At 42.5% G+C, this 22673-nt stretch overlaps 1 protein-coding gene across 1 annotated transcript in view; it reads left to right on the top strand.

The window, feature by feature from the left end:
- The window catches only part of FAM184B (family with sequence similarity 184 member B), a 137059-nt gene that overhangs the window by 84840 nt on the left and 29546 nt on the right, over positions 1 to 22673 (top strand). The window contains exons 7-8 of the mRNA XM_064365907.1: positions 295 to 402; positions 16825 to 16922. Of these exons, the coding sequence (XP_064221977.1) occupies positions 295 to 402; positions 16825 to 16922 (206 nt within the window). The remainder of the gene's footprint in view (positions 1 to 294; positions 403 to 16824; positions 16923 to 22673) is intronic.

The following is a 22673-nucleotide window of genomic DNA, read 5'->3' as shown; positions in this document are numbered from 1 at the left end:
CAGCTACTCGGGAGGCTGATGGAGGAGAATCGCTTGATCCCGGAAGGCAGAGGTTGCAGTGAGCCAAGATCATGCCACTGCACTCCAACCTGGTGACAGAGCAAGACTCCAGCTCAAAAAAAAAGAAAGAAAGAAAGAAAGAAACGGAATTTCTAGAAGTGTATGTAGAATTTGTCTAATAGGGCACATTCCTCAGAACAGATTGACCCAGGAGAATTGATTCCCAGATGAATGACTGTATCAAGGAGGTAGAACTTGGTTTCATTGTGTGGTGTTTCTTATCTCCTGTTCTAGGTTTTAAGGCTGGAAGAATTTATCCAACAAAATAAGGCACGCCCCACAAAAGCTGAGGAGAGGCCCCAGGAATTAGGCTGCCAGCGCTGCAGCATTCTGGAGACCCAGGTAACATCCAGCTTTGTCAGCTTTAATTAAAGATCTTTCTCTACTCCGTCTCAGCCTCTCAGTGTCCCCAGTGACACATGCTGATGTTAACGGGCTTTCTTACATCTCCCCCCGGCACTGCCAAAATGCCTGGGAAAAAAAAAATCACCACAAAATCCATTCACAGAAACCACGAAGGAAACAGAGTTCTGACTAATTATTGTGTGGTTTGGAAAAGAATAAGCCTGTCAGATAAGTCTCCACTCTCTCTCTGAGAGCAGCCTGCCTGGCGGATAAAGGACGCACTGAACTAGAGCAGGGCCTTTGAGTCTGCCCAGCACAAACCTCAACAGTAGTCATAAAAGCCCCTCTTTCCCCAGCTGTCCCCCTCCACAGCCGTGATCTCATTTGCTCTCACAACAGCCCTTGTCCGTGAAGCTGCCCTTTCAGGGATACTGCTTGAGGGTAGAAACTGGTTCCTGTTTGTCTCCCTGTCTGGCTCACGGTGGGTTGTATTGTTCTCTAGGACTGCCATAATGAATTACCGCATACTTGGTGGCTTCAGCCATGGAAATTTACTTATCACAGTTCTGGAGGCCAGAAGTCTGAAATCAAGGTGTTGGGAGGATTGGTTTATTTTGGAGGCTGCGGGGGAGAATCTGGTCTGTGCCTCTCCCCTCACCTCTGGTAGCTGCTGGGCAATCCTTGCGTTCCTTGACCAAGTCTTCCTTGTAGATGCGTCACTCCAATCTCTGCCTCTGTTGTCACGTGGCCTCCTTCCCTGTGTGTCTGAGTCTTTGTGTCTTCACATAGCCTTCTTATAAAGACGCCAGTCATTGGATTTAGGGCCCACTCTGCTGCTGTAGTATGACCTCATCGTAACTAATTGCATCTCCAAAGATCCGATTTCCAAATAAGTTCACATTCATCGGTACTGGGACTTAAGACTTCAGCATATCCTCTTAGGGACACAGCCTAACCCACAAGATAGGCACTCAGTGAACATTTGTGGCACCATGTCAGGAATATAAATAATCCCCGTGAAGTGGGCACTTGAGTGCCCTGGCTTGAATAACCCTCTTAATTCCTGTTTCGGCAGCAAGAGAGCCTGAAAAAACCCACGGCCTTCAATTTCACTTATTTGATTGCTGCCTGCAATTTTCAGGTCATTTCAAACTCCAGGTGGGAAAACACTACATGGGTGAGTATGAATCTTATCACATCCATCTCACCAGTCTCTTGTTTACCCATTTCTGTGTACACGAGTGTCCTCAGGAACTGCAGTTTCTCTCCCATGACATCCACCTTCCAGGGCTCAGGCCCTGGTCCTGCCAACAGCCCCCATGGCATACTCCAGTGGAATAACCTATATTCAACCACATATTCGCCAGGGTAAAAATGAGCCAAAATCTAGTGACTGTGGATTTCAATAATAATTAGCCTTTGAATGTGAACTGGTCAGTCATAGAGCACTGTTCTCATCTTTGACTTCTTTGGAGTTTTTGTGTTTTTGAGACAGGGTCTTTCTTGCTCTGTTGCCCAGGCTGCAGTACAGTGGTGCAATCACGGCTCACTGCAGCCTCAACCTCCTGGGCTCAAGTGATCCTCTTACCTCAGCTTCCCAACTAGCTGGGACCTCATGTGCACACCACCATGCCAGGATAATTTTTGTATTTTTAGTAGAGATGGTGTTTCATGATGTTGGCCAGGCTAGTCTTGAACTCCTGACTTCAGGTGATCCTCCCACCTCGGCCTCCCAAAGTGCTGGAATTCCAGGCATGAGCCAGCATGCTCAGCTTCATTGGAATTTTGCAACAACCCTGTAAGGCACACATTTTACAGAAGAGAAAACAGAAGATGAGGGCAGATGACTTCCCCACAGTCACAGGCAGGTAAATAGCCAAGATAGGATGGAACCACTAGCCCTGATCCCCTCCTCTCACCATGAGAGCAGCACATGCGCAGGATGGCTTCCAGATAAAACAGGCCCCAACTGTCACTGGGTTAAGGGGAGCAGCCTGGACTCCCTGGGTTCCCTCTTTCCTCCTCTGACACCCAGATTAGGGGAGAATCCTTCAGCAGCCCTGTTGCCCCTGTGTAAGCTGGGAGGAGAAGCCCAAAGGAGCAGAGGCACCCTCACCCACAGAGCTTGCCCCTTCCTGATCTGAGGCTGTCCCCCTCCTTTTGGAAGATTTCTTTCTGAGGAATGTGCAGATATTTTTATTCTCCCTTAGTTTCTCAAGAACCTATCTCATGAGCTAGCATTCCAGAGAACTTTTGGCCCCAGGGACAGCTGAACCTTTCTTTCACCAGCACCCTGTGGGTTTCCCAGAAAGGTTGTCCTGAGATACTCGTATTTTTCAGCTCCTCAAAGTGACCATGGCAGGGAGATGGACCGCAGTTGGCTGGTATCCTTTTTGATGAGATTAAATCTGAAATAAGTTTGATAAGCTGGAGGCTGAATAAAAAATGCAGTTCAGGAGGATTGTACAGCAGGCTGTATTTTAGGAGGGAACATAAACACGTAGAAGCTCTGGGTATGTCCCAGGGCTGATGACCCAAGTCTACCAGTCATGGTCACGATGTCGGTGAGCCAGTGCTCTCACCACAGCTCAGCTTCAGCACTTGACTTTGGGGTTACATAATTCTTTGTTTTGGCGGGTTGCAGCGAGCTGTGCTGTGTGCGGCAAGATGTATAGCAGCATCCCTGGGCTTTACCTGCTACATGCCAGTAGTACGCCTCCAACCAAAAATGTCTCCTGGGGCAAAATTATCCCCAGTTGAGAACTACCTCTGTAGCTAAAAAAGTAAGTCCTGGAGAAGTCCAGAATACAAGTGCCTGTTGGGAACCATGGGTTGGTCCACCAGGAAACTCCTCAGCCTTCTTAATCTAGAATGTCTTTCAATTAGCTCGCTTTCTTTTCTTTTAAGTTCCAGGGTACGTGTGCAGGATATGCAGGTTTGTTACATCGGTAAACATGTGCCATGGGGGTTTGCTGCACCTGTCAACCCGTCACCTAGATATTAAGCCCAGCTTGTATTAGCTCTTATCCCTAATGCTCTCCCCAACCCACCGCCCTCTCCCAACAGGCCCCAGTAAATGTTGTTCCCCGCCCTGTATCCACGTGTTCTCATTGTTCAGCTCCCACTTATAAGTGAGAACATACAGTGTTCGGTTTTCTGTTTCTGCGTTAGTTTGTTGAGGATAATGGCTTCCAGCTTCATCAATGTCCCTGCAAATGACATGATCTCCTTCCTTTTTATGGCTGCGTAGTACGCTGTGGTGTATATGTACCACATTTTCTTTATTCAGTCTATTATTGATGAGCATTTGGGTTGATTTTGTGTTTTTGCTGTCATGAATAGTGAATGAGCTCGGTTTCTAGAAGGAAGTTCTCTATAGATGCCTCCTCTATAGAGTTGCAGCAGGAACCGTGACAAATATGTTTCATTTGATTCAACTCAATATGCACATTATTCATTCATTCTGCAGTCCTGTGTGCAATACCTGGGATGTGCCAGCCTCTGAGCTGGATGCTGGAGGGAGAAGTGTGCATAAACAAATAGCTGGAAAACAATGTGGACACTTAATAATAGCTTCAACGTCTGGTGCTGTTTTCTGTTAGGCATTTTGCAGGTATTGTTGGTTCTTTCAAATTAAGACCTCTTTTCAAATAAGCAATACACATATATGGTACAGAACTCAAATGGTATATAAAGGTATACATTGGAAAGTATCTTCCTTTTTCCTGCTGAGTTCCCTATCCCAGGGAAAACCACTTGTGTTTTATTTTCTGTCTTCTTATATATCCTTTCAGAGGTACACTGTATATACAGGCATAATTATGGATTTTTTTCTATAAATGATAGCATACTCTCATGAATTCTGCTTTTGTTTTATTTTTCTGAGACTGGGTCTTGTTCTGTCACCTAGGGTGGAGTGTAGTCCTGGCTCACTGCAATCCTCAATGTCCTGGGCTCATGCCGTCTGCCTCAGCCTCCTGAGTGGCTGGGACTACAGGCACCCACCACCATGCCTGGCCAACTTTTGTGTCTCATTGCAATCCTCAGCTCACTGCAATCCTGGTTCACTGCAATCCTCTACATCTTGAGCTCAAGCAATCCTCCCTGCCTCATTGAGTGGCTGGGACTACAGGTGCCCACCAACACGCCCAGCTAATTTTTGTATTTTTTGTAGAGACAGGGCTTCATCATGCTGTCCAGGCTGGTCTCAAACTCCTGGGTTCAAGTCATCCACCCACCTCCACCTTCCAAAGTGCTGGGATTATAGATATGAACCACCGTGCCTAGCCAATTCTGCTTTTCTTAACTTAAATTTCATAGCTTAGAGATTGTAATATATTAGTATACTTCCCTGTCAGCTTCATTAAAAAAAAAAAAAACCGTCTAGTTCTCCCCTTATACAGAAAAATATATTATATTGAACCATGCCTTTATGATGGACATTTAGATTGTTTTTGTATTTCTCTATTATAGGTAATACTTCAATGGTTAGCACCATACAGGAATATAATGTAATATAGCTGTTAAGCAAACTCACCCCTGAACCAGACACCTGAGTTCTTACTGGCTGGATAATCTTGGACAAATAATTTAATATCTCTTTGCTTCACCTTTCTCATTTATAAACCAAGGATGATGATAGCCTCTACTCCAGAGTGTCTTTTGAGATCTAAATGAATTCCTGTCTGTCTGGTGTTGGAAACAGCACCTAGTGTGTGCAGATGCTCCCTAGGTGCTGACTCTTGTTCGTGTGGAATTTGCTGGGTCCAGTGGTGTGTGGCTGTTTAACTTCGATAATACCACCACTTGCACCCAACTGAGGTTGCTTTGCTCTGTGTGCTCACCAGCAGCACGTGTGCCTGGCTAACACAGCAAGTTACAAAACTTTCCGACTTTGCCAATCAGAAAAAAAAATGTAATCTAGTTCAAATAGTGTTGGCCAGCCAGCTCTGTGCCAGCCTGGCGAGCTGAAGCTCTGCCTAGGTCTAGATGATGTGTGAGCAGCATACTTCAGTACAGCCATACCTGCAACCACACAAGATGATACAGAGGTAGAAGGAAAGCTGGAGAGGCATGGAGGGGCTTGAACAATCCGATGGCAGATCTGCTGGTGGAAACGGGGGTCGGAACAGGATATTAAACGATAGCTTCCTCAGTGTTCTTGCTGGATTGGGGCTTTAAAATTTAAGTTTGTTCAAGACTCAGGGGTTTGAAGTCAGGGCAGTAGCTGTTCTGCCAAAGCATTTCAGTGAGTCAAGAGAAATAAAAACAGGCCAGGTGCAGTAGCTCACACTAATAATCCCAGCACTTTGGGAGACCGAGGTGGGTGGATTACTTGAGGCCAGGAGTTCAAGACTAGCTTAGGCAACATGACAAAACCTCGTCTCTACTAAAAATACAAAAATTAGCTGGGCATGGTGACACATGCCTGTAGTCCCAACTACGTGGGAGACTGAGGCACGAGAATTGCTAGAACCTGGGAGTTGCCGTGAGCCAAGATCGTGCCACTGCACTTCAGCCTGGGCAACAGAGCAAGACTCTGTCTCAAAAATAAATAAATAAATAAACAATAAAAAGAAATCTAAAAAGAAGAAAGAGATAAAAATAATAATGTTAACTGAGAGCAGGCTTTTCCCTCCATTCCCAGAACATGCAGGGAGAGGGATGCCAAATGTGGGTGTGGTTCTGTCCCCACTAAGCTTAGCTGGGACCTCGCCAAGTCTTTAATCCTGGTCTCTCCCTCACAGTCTCCTTGATTCTTGTAGATTCAAAGTTTTACTAATTGGTTTCCAGAAAGCCATTTTAGTCATGGTAACTCTGAAGGAAAACTTTTTTTCTGGAAGACTCCTTTGGTTCCTGAGCGGTGGAGAAGGGTGGAAATTTTATTCAAGCCCCTGTCCGCTCTCCAGAAGGAAAAGGAAGTCATTTGTGGTAGCTGCTATTGAAGTCATCTCGTCTCTATAAATATGTCTGCCTACCGTCACCATACTAGCCATGGGGCTACATGTCCAGGAGAACGAAGCACAATCTTGGTCCTTGGAGGGCTCATATTTCAAATGAGAGAAATAAATACTTCCTTAAATATTAACCTGTTATAAATGAGAGAAATAAATACTTCCTTAAATATTAACCTGTTATGATGACTGCTATAATGATGGCAAGAAGATATATTAATGGCAAGCCCATATGGGAGAGGAAGTTTTCTGTCCAGGAGAGTCCAGGAAACTATTCCAGAAGAATGACATCTGCGGACATCTGCTTGACACTGAAATCTGAAAATGACTTCACCAGGAAATGGCATACCATGGGGAAGCAGCCCAAGGCAAGCTCATTGAGGCCCTTTGGGAAGGAGTCAGGGACACTCCAAAGCTCTCCAGCCCTGAAAGTGTCCCCTGCTCCCTGGAGGCCCTGAGTGGTTTGCTGGGTAGCAGTCACCCTGTGCCATACATGGTGGACCACGGGAATTCAAGGCATCAGCTGTCCTGGCCATTGGCAGGAAGATGACCACTAGGCGCTTAAACAACTGTGACATACTGAGTGTCCCTCAGGCCAGTTAGGGGCCAGCACCCTCTGTCTGGTATGAATTGAGGGTCTGGTTCCATCTGACATGGAACAAGGTAGGCTGCCCTTCACTCCACAGAGAGGTTCCTGGCATCGGATGAGATTCTCTAGCGCCTAGGAAGACAGCATAAGGCACCCAGCTCTACCTAAGACCTGCTTAGGAGCCTCAGACAGATCAGAAACCAACCCTGAGATCAGTTTCTTCATTACTCATAATGGCAAACCCATAGTACTTCACACAGTCCACAAACAACCCTATGAGACTTCTTATGGAGAAACCAAGGTCCAAAGGGTGGCACCGGGGCCTGCGCTGTAAGCTGCAATGCTGTGCTACTTTCTGTTAGTAAAATAGCAAGAATCCCTGCCCTTCAGACCCCCAGGGACTTGTGATAATGAACAGGAGAAAGCATATGAAGGCACTTTTCAAAACTGTTCAAGATTCTGTAAATGTAAGGTGACTTTATAGTATCTTTTACAGCTCCCTGTAATCATTTCAGCAAAACTCCATTACATTAGGTGTTCTATTTTAAGAGGTACATAATGCTACCTTTGAAAGATTGTTGGATAAACTTGAGAATGACTTTGAATATTCTCTTCTAGGAGATTTCCTGGGCTTGGGTGTTTCTTTAAAATAGAAATAATCCAGAAAGGTTAAACACCTGGAAGATGAAAGATGAGGACCTAATGTGAACACAGATTTAAAATAACCAGCCATTTGCCTGGGAGGAAGTGGGAGGGGGCATTTGCGGGAGATGGTTTGGAGGAGAAGCAGATCTGTTTATTTTTCCATGCACACTATTCATACCCGGGCCACTTTAGCACTGGAGAGAGCACTGGACTGAACCCTAGGAAAATGCCTGATGGGAAACCCAAGAGTAGGAATTGGATTGAACAACTCAGGATATACCAGGAGTGGCTCAGGGATATTCTCAGAAGGAATGTTCTATTTTATTTAGAGTTTAGAGAAGTGGATGATTTTTTGTTTTGTTTTGTTTATTTATTTCAATAGGTTTTTGGGGAACAAGTGGTGTCTGGTTACATGAATAAGTTCTTTTTTCTGTTATATCATTATTATCATTGAACATGTCTTCAAATTTAGACTTTTAAGGTTTTTCACAAAAGAGAACTATTATATATTTAGTGCAACCAGGTACAAGACAGGCTCAAAAACAAAACTGAAAAAGATCTGTGAAAACGCTTTCAAAATAACAAAATTTAGATGTAATTTTTTAAAATGACATAAAAACTATAATTTATCATGTATAACATGTTTTAAAATATCTATACATTGTGGAATGGCTCAATATAGCTAATTAACATATGTTTTACCTTATATGCTTGAATACGCTCTTTAGTGCTGATTTCTGAGATGTTGGTGTACCCATCACCCGAGCAGGGCACACTGAACCCATTGTTCAGTCTTTTATCCCTCACCCCCCTCTCACCCTTTGCCCCGAGTCTCCAAAGTCTGTTGTATTATTCTTATGCTTTTGCATCTTCATAGCTTAGCCTCCACTTACGAGTGAGAACATACCATGTTTGGTTTTCCATTCCTGAGTTACTTCACTTAGAATAATGATCTCCATCTCCATCCAGGGTGCTGCAAATGCCATTGTTTTGTTCCTTTTTATGGCTGAGTAGTATTCCGTGGTATATTTATATATACCACAATTTCTTTATTTACTCATTGACTAATGGGGATTTGGGCTGGTTCCATGTTTTTGCATTGCAAATTTTGCTGCCATAAACATGCATATGCAAGTATCTTTTTCGTATCACAACTTCTTTTCCTCTGGGTAAAGTAGTGGGATACTGGTAGTTCAACCACTATGGAAAACAATATGGTGATTCCTAAAGAACTTTGCCTGTTTTTTATAGTGCTTTACATTTTCACCAACAGTGTAAAAGTGTTCCCTTTTCACCACAGCCATGCCAACATGTATTATTATTATTATTATTTTTTTTTATTATGGCCATTCTTGCAGAGTAAGGTTGTATCACATTGTGGTTTTGATTTGCATTTCCCTGATCATTAGTGATGTTGAGCATTTTTTCTAATGTTTGTTGGCCCTTTGTATATCTTCTTTTGAGAATTGTCTATTCATGTCATTAGCCCACTTTTTGATGGGATTGTTTGATTTTTCTTGCTGATCTGAGTTCCTTATAGATTCTGGATATTAACCCTTTGTCAGATGTTTTGCCATGATCGAGTGTGTTTCATACCAGGGATGCAGGGATGGTTTAACATACGCAAGTCAATAAATGTGATACATCACATAAACAGAATAAAAAACAAAAGTCACATGATCATCTCAATAGATGCAGAAAAAGCATTTGACAAAATCCAGCATCCCCTTATGATTAAAACTCTCAGCAAAATTGGCATACAAGGACATACCTCAACGCAATAAAAGCCATCTATGACAAACCCACATTCTACTGAATGGAAAAAATTCAGTAGAATGGGAAAAAGTTGAAAGTATTCCCTCTGAGAGCTGGAACAAGACAAGGATGCCCACTTTCACCACTCCTCTTCAACATAGTACTTGGAAGTCCTAGCCAGAGCAATCAGATAAGAGAAAGAAATAAAGGGCATCCAAATTGGTAAACAGGAAGTCAAACTTTCTTTTATTTTTGAAGGAAGGTTTTCCCAGGTATGTATTCTTGGTTGACATTTTTTTTTTTTTTGGCACTTTGAATATATCATCCCATTTCCTTTTGGCCTGCAAGGTTTCTGCTGGAAAATGTTCATTGTCTTATGAGGGGATTCTCTTATATGTGACAAATAGCTTTCCTCTTGCTTCTTTCAAAATTTTATGTCTTTGACCTTTGACAATTTGATTATGTATCTCAATGTGGTTCTTCAGGTTCATCTTATCTGATGTATTTTGGGCTTCATGGATCTGTATGCTTATTTATTTCCTTTTCCAGATTTGGAAACTTCTTAGTCATTATATTTAAATAAGCCTTCTTGTCCTTTCTCTTTCTTCTTTTTTTGCACCTTTGACTGAATTATCTCCAGTGACCTGTCTTTGAGTTCACTAATCCTTTCTTCCGCTTGATATGGTTTTCTATTAAATTCCTCTACTGAATTTTCATTTCAGTTATTGTGTTATTTTATTTTCAGGTCCATGATTTATTTTGGTACTTTAAAAATGTTTCCTCTTTTTGTTGAAATTCTCACTTTGTTCATTCATTGTTCTCTTTATCTTGGTAAGCAACTCTATGAGAATTATTTTTATTCTCTGTCAGGTAAATCATATAACTGTTTCATTAGATCCAACTTACGGAGATTAATCTTCTTTTGTTTGGAACATCTTTGCCTGATTTTTATTTTCCTTGACTCTCTGTTTTGGTGTCTATGCATTAGACAAAGCAGTCACCTCTCCCAGTCTTCCCAGGCTGATCTTGTACAGGAGACTACCCCATCAATGAGCGTGGCCAGATAATGGGAGTCTCTACCAACTCTTTTCCTCCCAGAAAGAAGCAGGCAACTGTGTTTTTTGTTTGCTCACTCTACACTGAGCCAAGGGGGAGCTATTGTATCTACCAGCCCAAGTTTCCACCTCCATTCTCCTCCAAGTGGCTAGACTGTGATGGACCTATAGAGTTCCAACACCAGCAAGACAAAAGCTAGTTCTCTAGGGACCTCCCCCTTGTGGGGTGCCAGACATGCCAATCAACTCCTTTCCTCCTCTGGTTGAAGCTGAGGTAGGTAGTCTCTTTGTGATCATATGGTACTTCACCAGGGGCAGCATCTTTGGCAAGAGTGTGTTCTGAATCTCTCTACCAGCTTTGGTGAGTGTGGTTTTGCATTCTCCTGAGGTGCCAGAGCCTTTTGATTAGCTTCTGATTTTTTACAAATGGAATATGTCCATGAATTATTGCTGAATTGATGTGCTTATTGGGGAAAAAAAGGATCAGGACTTCCTTCTGCCGTGTTGCTGACATTACTCCTCTCAGGTCGATTTTTGAGTCACCATTTTTTCAGATACTTGGAATTTGCACAACATGGTTTGAACTCAAATCCAGTTAGGCCCTGATGCTGGTAGGTGACAATCATGTCAACACAGCACAGCTGAGGGTCAGTGCAGAGACATGGAATTATGCAGACGGGACTCAGAAAATACAGGGTTCTAGTTTTTGCGACACCTTCCAGTGGCCATGAGACCTGAGACAAATGACTGGACTTACTTCTCCAATTTTAGTTTCCCATCTGTAAATCAAAGATGACAGTGCCTTTCCTGGCTACTTCACAGAGTCATATGCATCCATGAGATAATGTATGGAAATAGACAAATGCAATGTAGCTGGGAGACAATGTTGTTATCTGGGTGTATTAGCCCTTTTAGTGTTTTCAGTCCTCTCCTCTTTCTGGACTCCTGCCCAGAACTCCTTTAAATATAGCCATGGTCAATAAAGTGGCTTAGAAATTACATCCTGCAGATTCCCTTTCACAGGCCCTATGTTGCCTCAGAGTACATTTGGAATTCTTTTTAATCCCTAATAACTGTCATGAGATCCTTGTCCATTCGTATTGCTTTAAGGTTTTTATCCTTTTTTCCTTGACCAGACTTGCCAGGAGTTTGATGCATCTTTTCAAAAAGTCAGCTTTTAGGTGTGTTCATTTTGTCTGCTTAATGCATCAGTTTCTGAGAGATTTATATCAAAATCTCCCATTACAAATTTTCCTATTTCTCACTACAATTATACACATTTTGCCTATGTTTTTAGGCTCTGTTGTTAGAGGACTATAGCTTCATTATTAGAGCATTTTAGTGAACAATTCCTTTTATCAGAAGAGCTCTCCATGTAGAACTTAGCCAGTTCATGTTTGTCCTGACTACTGGTCTCATTAGAATTGTTTTGCCAACATATTTTGTGCTTTCTTTTGAACAAAATTTTTTTGTAGCCTTGAATTTTCCTTTGGAGACCTGAACCTAATTAATCATACATCATTTATGTATTTATATTGTAATAGTACATATGCCCATCTGATTATCTGTTTTTCTTCCATGTTCACCATGCAATTTTTCCAGGTTTATACAGAACCTGAATTTATGGCAGGTAACTCACAAAGCTGTTTTGCTTCTAGACTATAATATTTACTGCTGTGCTTTGTGGAAATTAGAGATCACTGAGATATTTTTTATGCCCAAAATACCTGAAACTAGGAGGCACAGGAGGACCTTTTAGCCTCTCGTTCACGTTGTAGGTTATAATCTGTTTAGTTGCAACATTTTTGAAAATACATGACAATGAACCAACCTAATGGGGCCCTGTGACCAGTTCACATCAAACAGCTGGACTTTAGTTTCTAGTTACATAAAGAGGGAGGACTCAGGCTATGAAAAATAGCTATGCTGCATTCTCAGTCCCTGGCTGTAGGGTTTATAACATTTTAAAAACGATATCTGGGATTACTTTTATATTCACTTATGTTTAGGAAGGGAGAAAGAAAATGCTCCTACAACTAATACAAGGCAGAAAAACTGTTTTTTTTTGTTTATTCAGGTGTCCCTAGAGCAAGGCCTGGCACATAGTAAGTGCTCAGTAAGTATTTGTAAGAAAATTGTGGTAGCAAGGCCGGTGCGGTGGCTCTCGCCTATAATCCCAGCACTTTGGGAGGCTGAGGCAGGTGGATCACTTGAGGTCAGGAGCTCAAGACCAGCCTGGCCAACGTGGAGAAAGCCCATCTCTACTTAAAAAATGCAAAAATTAACTGGGCGTGTTGGCACACACCTGTAGTCCCAGCTATTTGGAAGGCTGAGGCAGGAGACTCGCTTGAACCCAGGATATGAAAGTTGCAGTGAGGCTAGATCACACCACTGCACTGCAGCCTGAGTGACAGAGCAAAACTCCATCTCAAAAAACAAAACAAAACATCAACAATGAAAAGAAAATTGTGGTAGCAAAAAAAAAAATTGTTATGAGAATTTTAAGAGGAGAAGGTGTAATTGCAACAAAAGATTGTGAAGTCTTCATGAGGAAGTAACAGTTGAATAGTGCCTTGAAGAATAAGTAGGATCTAGAGATGAAAGAGTGCATCAGTTAGGGTCTTATCGTAGAAACAAGCTACTAAGAATGATGTAGGATGTGAGATTAAATTTAGGAACTGGCCTAGCGTAGTTGAAGGAGCCAGCTAAACACTTTAAGTTCAACCGTTGCTTCTTTACCTGCTGGTGGGCCTAAAGTCAGCAGGGCGGGTCACTGGAAGGAAAGAAGGACAGAAGTGAAGTGAGGAAGATTAAGAACGAACTGCAGCCCGCAAGGCTGGGCTTGAACCATGTCGGTATATGAAGCCAAAAAGGCTCCACCTTGCTAATGCAGGTGACCCGTAGGAGAATCAGGCATCCTTCATCACAGAGCTAAACATGCACATGGCCGGGGATAGGGAGAAGCCTGAGGAGGATCCGGCAGGTGTGGGAGGAGCTTCAGGCCTGGTTGCTGCCCCAGGAGCTGTACACACTGGCCCAGGATAGGGAGAAGTCAAAGAGAAACCAGCAAGAGCTGAAGGAGCTGAGAGCCCAAAACCTGCCCTGGCCAACAAAGTGAGCAAGCTGATCAGCAATGATGTGTGTGAGCTGCAACAGCACCAGGTGTGTTGCTACATTCAAGCATCCAAGCGTCACAAAGAAATGATTGCTGCTTCACTTCCATCTGCCACATTTTATGCAAAGTCACATGGACCAGAGTACACAGAGAAGAAAGTCCTGGCAAATGTAGCTCTGGCTTAGCAGAGTTAACACAGAACATATCCAGGGAAAATAAAGGCTTAGAGAGAAAAGCTGTGGGAGGCGGAGCAAATGTTTACTCTCTCAGACCATCACTTTGGAAGGCCCCAGGACAGGTCCTCCTGGGCACAGTGGGCAGTAGTTTCCCAAGTGCCATCTCCATGCTGATTCCCTGGAGTGGGCATCACATGGTATTCTGCTACATTTAGAGGCAATGCAAATGATTTAAACATAACTTGAATTTATGAATCATAAAAGCATAAAGGGTTTCTAAAGCAAAGCAGGGAAACACTCAAAGTTTAGGCGACAGCCATCTCCACATGCCACCCTCCAGCTGTGTGCCCAGGGGATTTTCATGACAAAGCAGCAGTCCCAGGCCCTTCCTTCCATGAGATGTAAAGCGGGTGAAGGGTGGGTGCTGTGGCTTATACCTGTAATATGAGAACTTTGTGAGGCTGAGGCAGGAGGATCACTTGAGCCCAGGAGTTTCAGACCAGCCTAGGCAACATAGCAAGACCCTGTGCCTACAGAGAATGTAAAAAGTACCTGGGCATGGTGGTGCATACCTGTAATCCCAGCTACTTGGGAGGCTGAGGTGGGAGGATCACGAGTGTGAGAAGTCAGGGCTGCAGTGAGCTATGATTTTGCAACTGTACTCTTCCCTGAGCGACAGAGCGAAATCTTGTATCATTAAACAAAACAAAACAAAAAAAGTGGGTGTAGGGCAAGCATGGGAGAGAGTGGTCCTCCTGCTATCCTGGAGTGGCCTGTGACTTATTTGTGTTTGTTCATTTAGTAATGACTCGCATGTGCCACACACTGTTCTAGGCATGAGGGAAACAGGTGAGCAAAGCCCCTGCCCTCATGGAGCTTACCTTCCAGTGAAAACAAATAATTAAAAAATAGACAAATCAACATCAGGCCATGATATTTCCTTTGAGAAAAACATAGAGCAAGGTGAGGAAAAGAGAGTGAGATGGGGTGGGATTTTAGAGAAGGTGTCTAGGGAATAAGAATCCCAGGGAACAGTCTGGGAACGGTGGCTTGTGCCTGTAATCCCCGCACTTTGGGATGCCAAGATGGGCAGATCACTTCAGGACCATCCTGGTCAACATGGTGAAACCCTGTCTCTACTAAAAATACAAAAATTAGCTGGGCATGGTGGCACATGCCTGTAATCCCAGCTACTCAGGAGGCTGAGGCAGGAGAATTGCCTGAACCCAGGAGGCGGAGGTTGCAGTGAGCCGAGATTGTGCCATTGCACTCCAGCCTGGGTAACAAGAGCGGAACTCCGTCTCAAAAAAAAAAAAAAAAAAAAAAAATGTAAAAAAAAAAACAAACAAACAAAAAGAGCTGGGTATGGTGGTGCATGCCTGTAGTCCCAACTACTCAGGAGGCTGAGACAGGAGAACTGCTTGAACTCAGGAGGCAGAGGTTGCAGTGAGCTGAAATTGTGCCACTGCCCTCTAGCCTGGGTGACAGAGTGAAACTCCGTCGCGAAAAAAAAAAAAAAAGAATCCCAGGGAATAAACTTGAGCATTGAATGTACCTTGGGTACCTACTACTGTTCTAAAAGCTTTACATGTATTGGCTCATTTAATCCTCATGAAAGCCTAAGTAATTCTCCCAAGGTCACATCATTAGTAAGTAAAAGATCTGGCATTTAAACACGGGTTGTCTGGTGCTAGAGCCTAAGCTTTAAGCCAGGGACAATCTCCTGGTTGCAGCAAGTGAAGTGAGGGAACAAGGAATGCAAATATCAGAGGAAAGAAGGAACAGCCAGTGCAAAGCCCTGAGCCAGGTGCATGCTTGCTGTTTGGAGGAGTAAAATCAAGAGCTTGGTTCTGGACATGTGGCAGTTTGAAAAGCAGGAGAGAAGGAGGCTTCAGCAGAGGAGACTGAGAGGCAGCAACTGATAGGGGAGGAAAAAGCCCAGGAGAGAAGGCTCCATAAAAGAAGGAATCATCAATATTTCCAGTTCTGCTAGGAGGCCCAGTTAGCTCAGATCCAAGAATCGTCCCTTGTGGAGGTCTTCATTGGTCTTGACATTGATGGCCTTTTATAGACATTACAGTATGTGAAAAGGCAACCAAAGCAGTTTTGTTCCAGATCAAGGAGAGATGGAAGCCCGAGGCCCTACCCTCCAGCCTCAGCTCTGCCCCTTTCTACCCCTGAGACACCTCCCAGGATCCCTGGAACACAGTTTGAACATAGATGTAAGCCATCCCCTTTGTTTCACAGCTGATGAAACTCAGATCCAAAAACGGGAAGAGACTGGCTTAAGACCACGCAACCAGTTAGTGAAAAGCACAAGTTACAGTTATCACTATTTCATGAGATAAATCTGTTCCTACCCTGTCTTATACTGTTTTCATGGACAGTGGTTATGACAAATAGAAAAATCAAAATAACAGGGTCTTTTTCACCTACGTATTTCTGGGGGAAGGGGGGAATAATAACATTTGCAAATCCAATTCATAAAATATTCAGAAGCCTCATTGTTAACTAATAGTTTCCATATTCTCCTCCCATACTCCATTTCTGGTCATTCAGCAAGTTCCATGTCTTCTGATTCTATGTAATGGGACATAGCAGACTACAAATTGTAAAACGGATGTAATAATAACACCAATCGCTCACACTTACACACCACTAGCTGTGAGCCGGCATTGTTCTCAGGTCTTCACAGCAGCCTCGTGCAGCAGACTTAACAAGAAAACAAGGTCCTCTCTCTGAGGGTTATGCATGGAACCATATCAGGAAGAGGTCAAGAGGTCAGTCCCCAGGGTCCTACTGCCCAGTTGCATATTTCATTTCCACTACTCACTGATGGTGGCACCCTAGCCAGGTTACTTCCCCTCTTTATGCTTTAGTTTTATCAGCAGTGTGAAATGCTTCCTAGATGGAGAAACAGGATACAGGGATAAAGGCTGGCATTGATCATAGTAATCCAGGCACTGTTCTAGTCACGTCATCATCACAAGTGCTGGCACCCCCTGCAAACCGAGCACCAATAGTGGGTTGCTGGGTCTCCCTCTCCTCTGCTCTCTGATTTGAATAAGCCACAGGTTGAATCATGAAGCTGTACTTAAGCTCATGTTGCCTCTTTTTTTTTTTGCCTTAGGATCCATGCTTGAAGCTGAACGAAACTTCGCCGAGAGGAGAGGAGTATCAACATAAGTTAGCAGCTGAAGAAGGAACCAGCAGTGATGAAGAAGAAAGGTACAGGAGGACGTACAGACTTCTGAGTGCTCCAGTGACTGAGCACTCAGATGTGGAAAGATTCATCCATTCATTCATTCTGTCCTCAAGTATTTGTCACTGCTCCTTGCAGCATGCTTGGGGAGGTAAAAGGCCTATCTTGTATGTCTTCAGCATGGCTATAGGCTTTACATAAACTATCTTACTTAATGGTTATACCAACCCAAAGAAGCCATTTTTTAGCTTAAGAACCTGGAGCTCAAAGAAGTTAGCAAGATTCAGACCTGCACTGGCCCAAAACTTCTGCTGCTGTGCTTCCAAGTGTTCTTTAGGGGATATAGGGAAGCTTCGTGATCCTGAGGAAATCCCCACCTATACCACCTATGTCAGTCAGCTGTTGCTGCTATAACAAATACCCTCTAAATATCAAAGATTTTTAGCTCATAGGCGAGCTACCTTTATGACTGGCTCTATCAGGCTCTGCAGGTATATTAGTTTGTTTTCACACTGCTATGAAGAAGTACCCAAGACTGGGTAATTTATAAAGGAAAAACTGACTCACAGTTCTGCTTGGCTGGGGAGGCCTCAGGAAACTTACAATCATGCCAGAAGGGGAAGCAGGCACGTGTTACATGGCGGCAGGTGAGGGAAAAGTGTGTGTAGGAAAAAATGACAAACACTTATAAAACCATCAGATTTCATGAAAACTCACTATCACGAGAACAGTGTTTGGGGAACTGCCCCCATCATCCAATCACCTCCCACCAAGTCCCATCCTTAACCTATAGGGATTATGGGGATTACAACTTGAGATGAGATTTGGGTGGGGACGTAAAGCCTAACCATATCAGCAGGACTTACATGAGCTTGGCTCCTGTGAGAGTAAGGTGTTATTGCTGTGCCACAAATTACAGTTCAAATCCGCTCCACATGCCTTCTCATTCTGCGGCCCAGGCTGAAGGATTAGTCCCCATCTAGGGGATGTTTTTGTCATGGTAAAGGGAAGATGCTCAAAAGGCTGATGGAAACATGCAGTGGATCTTCAAGCCTACACTCAGAAATGCACTCTCGTTTCCACCCACCTTCCATAAGCCAGAGCAAGTCATGGAGCCAAAACTAATATTAAAAATCTTGAAGAAAAAGTTGGAAGACTCAGGCTAACTGATTTCAAGACATATTATAAAGCTTCAGTAATAAACACACTGTGGTATCAATATGCCAATAGACAAATAAACTAATTAAACATAATGGAGTGCTAAGAAATAGATTCACACAGAGTTGCTAGATTAATTTTTGTTAATGGTGCCAAGGCAATTCAATTGACATATGAAAAGTTTTTCAACAAATGGTGTTGGAACTGGATAAACATGAGAAGAAAATGAACCTCAACCCCTTCTATGCCCTATGTACAAAAATTAATTTGAGATGTTTCATAAATCTAAAACATAAAAACTAAACCAAGAAAGTGTCTTTGAAACTTTGGTATAGGCAATAATTTCTTAGGATGTGAAAACACTAATTATCAAAGGAAAATTAATAAATTGTTTTTCATCAAAATGGAAAGTTCTGCTTATTTTAAAAAACCCTGGCCGGGCATGGTGGCTGACACCCGTAATCTCAGCACTTTGGGAGGCTGAGACAGGTGGATCACGAGGTCAAGAGATCGAGACCATCCTGGCCAACATAGTGAAACCGCGTCTCCACTAAAATACAAAAATTAGCTGGGTGTGGTGGTGTGCACCTATAGTCCCAGCTACTCAGGAGGCTGAGGCAGGAGAATTGCTTGAACCTGGGAGACAGAGGTTGCAATGAGCCGAAATTGCACCACTGCACTCCAGCCTGGCACCTGGTGACAGAGTAAGACTCTGTCTCAAAAAAAAAAAACCCTAAAAATGAATAGACAAGCCACAGACTGGGATAAAATATCCCATCTGTATTCATAATATATAAATAACTCTTATAAATCAGTAATAAACAGACAAACCTATTTGTTTTTTAATTTAACTTTTAAGTTCAGGAGTTCACATGTAGTTTTGTTATATAGGTAAACTTGTGTTATGGGGGTTTTGGTTGCAGATTATTTTGTCACCCAGGTATTAAGCCTAATACATATTAGTTATTTTTTCCGATCCTCTCCCTCCTTCCACTCTCCACCCTCCACCCTCAGGTAGGCCCCAGTGTCTGTTGTTCCCTCTTTGTGTCTATGTGTTCTCATCATTTAGCTTCACTTATAAAAGTAAGAACATGTGGCATTTGGTTTTCTGTTCCTGTGTTAGTTTGCTAAGGATAATGGCCTCCAGCTCCATCCATGTTCCTGCAAAGGACATGATCTCATTCTTTATGACTGCAAAATATTCCATGGTGTATATGTACCACATTTTTTTTCATCCAATCTATCATTGATGGGCATTTAGGTTGATTCCATGTCCTTGCTATTGTGAATTGTACTGCAGTAAACATATGTGTGCAAGTATCTTTATAATAGAATGATTTATGTTCCTTTGGGTATATACCCAGTAACAGGATTGCTGGGGCAAATGGTATTTCTGCCTCTAGGCCTTTGAGAAATCACCACACTGTCTTCCACAATGGCTGAACTAATTTACACTCCCACCAACAGTGTATAAGCATTCCTTTTTCTCCATAACCTCACCAGCATCTGTTATTTTTTGACTTTTTAATAGTAGCCATTCTGACTGGTGTGAAATGCTCTATCATTGTGGTTTTGATTTATATTTCTCTAATGATCAGTGATGTTGAGCTGTTTTTCATATGATTTTTGGTCACATGTATGTCTCCTTTTAAAAAGTGTCTGTTCACGTCCTTTGCCCACTTTTTTTTTAATGGGGTTGCTTGTTTTTTTCTTATAAATTTGTTTAAGTTCCTCATAGATACTGGATATTAGACCTTTGTCAGATGCACAGTTTGCACATCTTTTTCCCCATTCTGCAAATTGTTTGTTCTCTCTGTTGATAGTTTCCTTTGCTGTGCAGAAGCTCTTTAGTTCAATTGTATCCCATTTGTCAATTGTTGCTTTTGTTGCTATTGCTTTTAGTGTCTTCATCATGAAATCTTTGCCTGTTCCTATGTCCAGAATGATATTGGCTAGGTTGTCTTCCAGAGTTTTTATAGTTTTGGGTTCTACATTTAAGTCTTTAATCCATTGAGTTAATTTTTTTTTTTTTTTTTTTTTTTTTAGAGATAGGGTTTCACTATGTTGCCCAGGCTGGTCTTGAACGATCCTTCCACTATAACCCCAAAGTGTTGGGGTTATAGGCATGAGCCACCATGCCTGGACTTAAGTTAACTTTTGTATATGATATGAGGAAGGGGTCCAGTTTCAATCTTCTGCAAATTGTGCCATTATCCCAGCACCATTTATTGAATAGGGAATTCTTCCCTCATTGCTTGTTTCTGCCAGGTTTGTCAAAGATCAGATAGTTGTAGGTGTGTGGCTTTATTTCTGGGTTCTCTATTATGTTCCATTGGTCTAATCTGTCTTAGTACCAGTACCATGCTCTTCTGGTTACTGTAGTCCTGTAGTATAGTTTGAAGTCAGGTAGCATGATGCCTCCAATTTTGTTCTTTTTGCTATGGATTACCTTGGCTATTTGGGCTCTTTCTTGGTTCTATATGAATTTTAAAATAGTTGTTTCTAGTTCTGTGAAAAATGTCAATGGTAGTTCAATAGGAATAGCATTTAATCTACAAATTACTTTAGGCAATGTGTTCATTTAACAATATTGATTCTTCCTATCCATGATCATGGAGTGTTTTTCCATTTGTTTGTGTCATTTCTGATTTATTTGAGCAGTGTTTTGCAGTTCTCCTTGTAGAGGTCTTTCACCTCCCTGGTTAGCTGTATTCCTTCCATATTTGTGTGTGTGTGTGTGTGTGTGTGTGTGTGTGAGAGAGAGAGAGAGAGAGAGAGAGAGAGAGAGTTGTGAATGGGATTGCATTCCTGATTTGGCTCTCAGCTTGAATGTTGTTGGTATATAGGAATGTTAGTGATTTTTGCACATCAGTTTTATATCTTGAGACTTTCCTGAAGTCTCAAGATGTTTATCAGCATAAGGAGCTTTTGGGCTGAGACTATGGGTTTTCTAGTTATAAGATCATGTCATCTACAAACAGGGATAGTTTGACTTCCTATTTGGATGCCCTTTATTTCTTTCTCTTGCCTGACTGCCATGGCCAGAACTTCCGATACGATGTTGAATAGGAGTGAGAGAGGGCATCTTTGTCATGTGCTGCAAACCTATTTTTTAAATGGACAAAATACTTGAACAAGCACTTCCCTAAAAAGATATATGTGACGCCAGGCATGGTGGCTCATGTCTGTAATCTCAGCACTTTGGAAGGCCAAGGCAAGTGGATTGCTTGAGCCCAGGAGTTCAAGACCAGCTGGGCAACATGGCAAAACCTGGTCTCTACAAAAAATACAAAAATTAGTTGAGCATGGTGGTATATGCCTGCAGTCCCAGCTACTTAAGAGGCTGAGGTGGGAGGATTTCTTGAACCCAGAAAGTTGAGGCAGCAGCAAGCCATGATCATGCCTCTGTATTCCAGCCTGGGCGACAGAGCAAGACCCTGTCCCCAAAAAGAAAAGATATATGAGTGGCTTGTAAGCACATGAACACGTGCTTAACATCATTAGTCATCAGGAAAATGCAACTTACCACCACAGTGAGATACCATTTCCCACCCAATGGAATGGCTAAAATTAAGAAGTCTGACAACACAAAACGTTGGCAACAATCTAGAGCAACTGGAACTCTCATATATTACTGGCAGGGTCTAAAACTGTACAATCAACTTAGAAAGCTATTTGATTGTTTCTTAAAACATTAAGCACATACCTACCAGCAATTCCACTTTTAGGTATTCAAGCAAAAGATTGAAAAACATTGCCGGGCACTGTGTCTCATGCCTGTAATCCCAGCTCTTTAGGAGGCCAAGGTGAGTGAATCACCTGAGGACAGGAGTTCAAGACCATTTTGGCCAACATGGTAAAACCTTGTCTCTACTAAAAAATACAAAAATTAGCTGGGCATGGTGGCACATGCCTGTAATCCCAGCTACTTGGGAGGCTGAGGCAGGACAATGGCTTGAATCCAGGAAGCAGAGGTTGCAGTGAGCTGAGATGGTGCCACTGCACTCTAGCCTGGGCAACAGAGTGAGACTCTATCTCAAAAAAGAAAGAAGGAAATGAAAAACATATATCCACAAAAATCCTTGGACAGGTTTCTTTCTAGCAGCTTTCTTTAGAATAGCCCAGAAGCATAAACAACCCAAATGTCTATCAGTAGAGAAATGGATAAACAAATTGCAGTGCATTCAAAAAGAATGAATTGCTGACATACACAACAACATGGACGAGGCCCAAAGACATGAGGGGGAGCAACATAACCTGGAAACAAAAGAATGCACACCACATGATTCAGTTTGTATGACACTTAAGCTCAAGCAAAAGTAATCTGTGGAAATCAAAGCTTGGCTGCAAGGGAAATTTTTGGGTAATGAAAATGTTCAGTATTTTGATTGAGATATTGGTTTCATAGTTTCATGTATTTGTCAAAACTCACTGAATTGTACACTTATACTGAATCTGTGCACTTCACTATATCTAAATTTTACTTGAAGAAAACATTAAAAATAATAATAAACTGAGCCCTAGCCTGAGAGAAAGTTCAGCCCCTCCCCAGGGATTCACCGGGAGCGCTTACATGGTGATGCCACCTGTCACTTTTGCCCTAGGCTGCTTTTCCAGTT

This window comes from Aotus nancymaae, unplaced genomic scaffold (assembly GCF_030222135.1).
Source record: "Aotus nancymaae isolate 86718 unplaced genomic scaffold, 86718_ANA_hifiasm-v0.15.2.pri h1tg000006l, whole genome shotgun sequence".
NCBI lineage: Eukaryota > Metazoa > Chordata > Mammalia > Primates > Aotidae > Aotus > Aotus nancymaae.
Note: the sequence above shows the minus strand (reverse complement) of the source record. Positions and strands in the feature narration are given on the sequence as shown.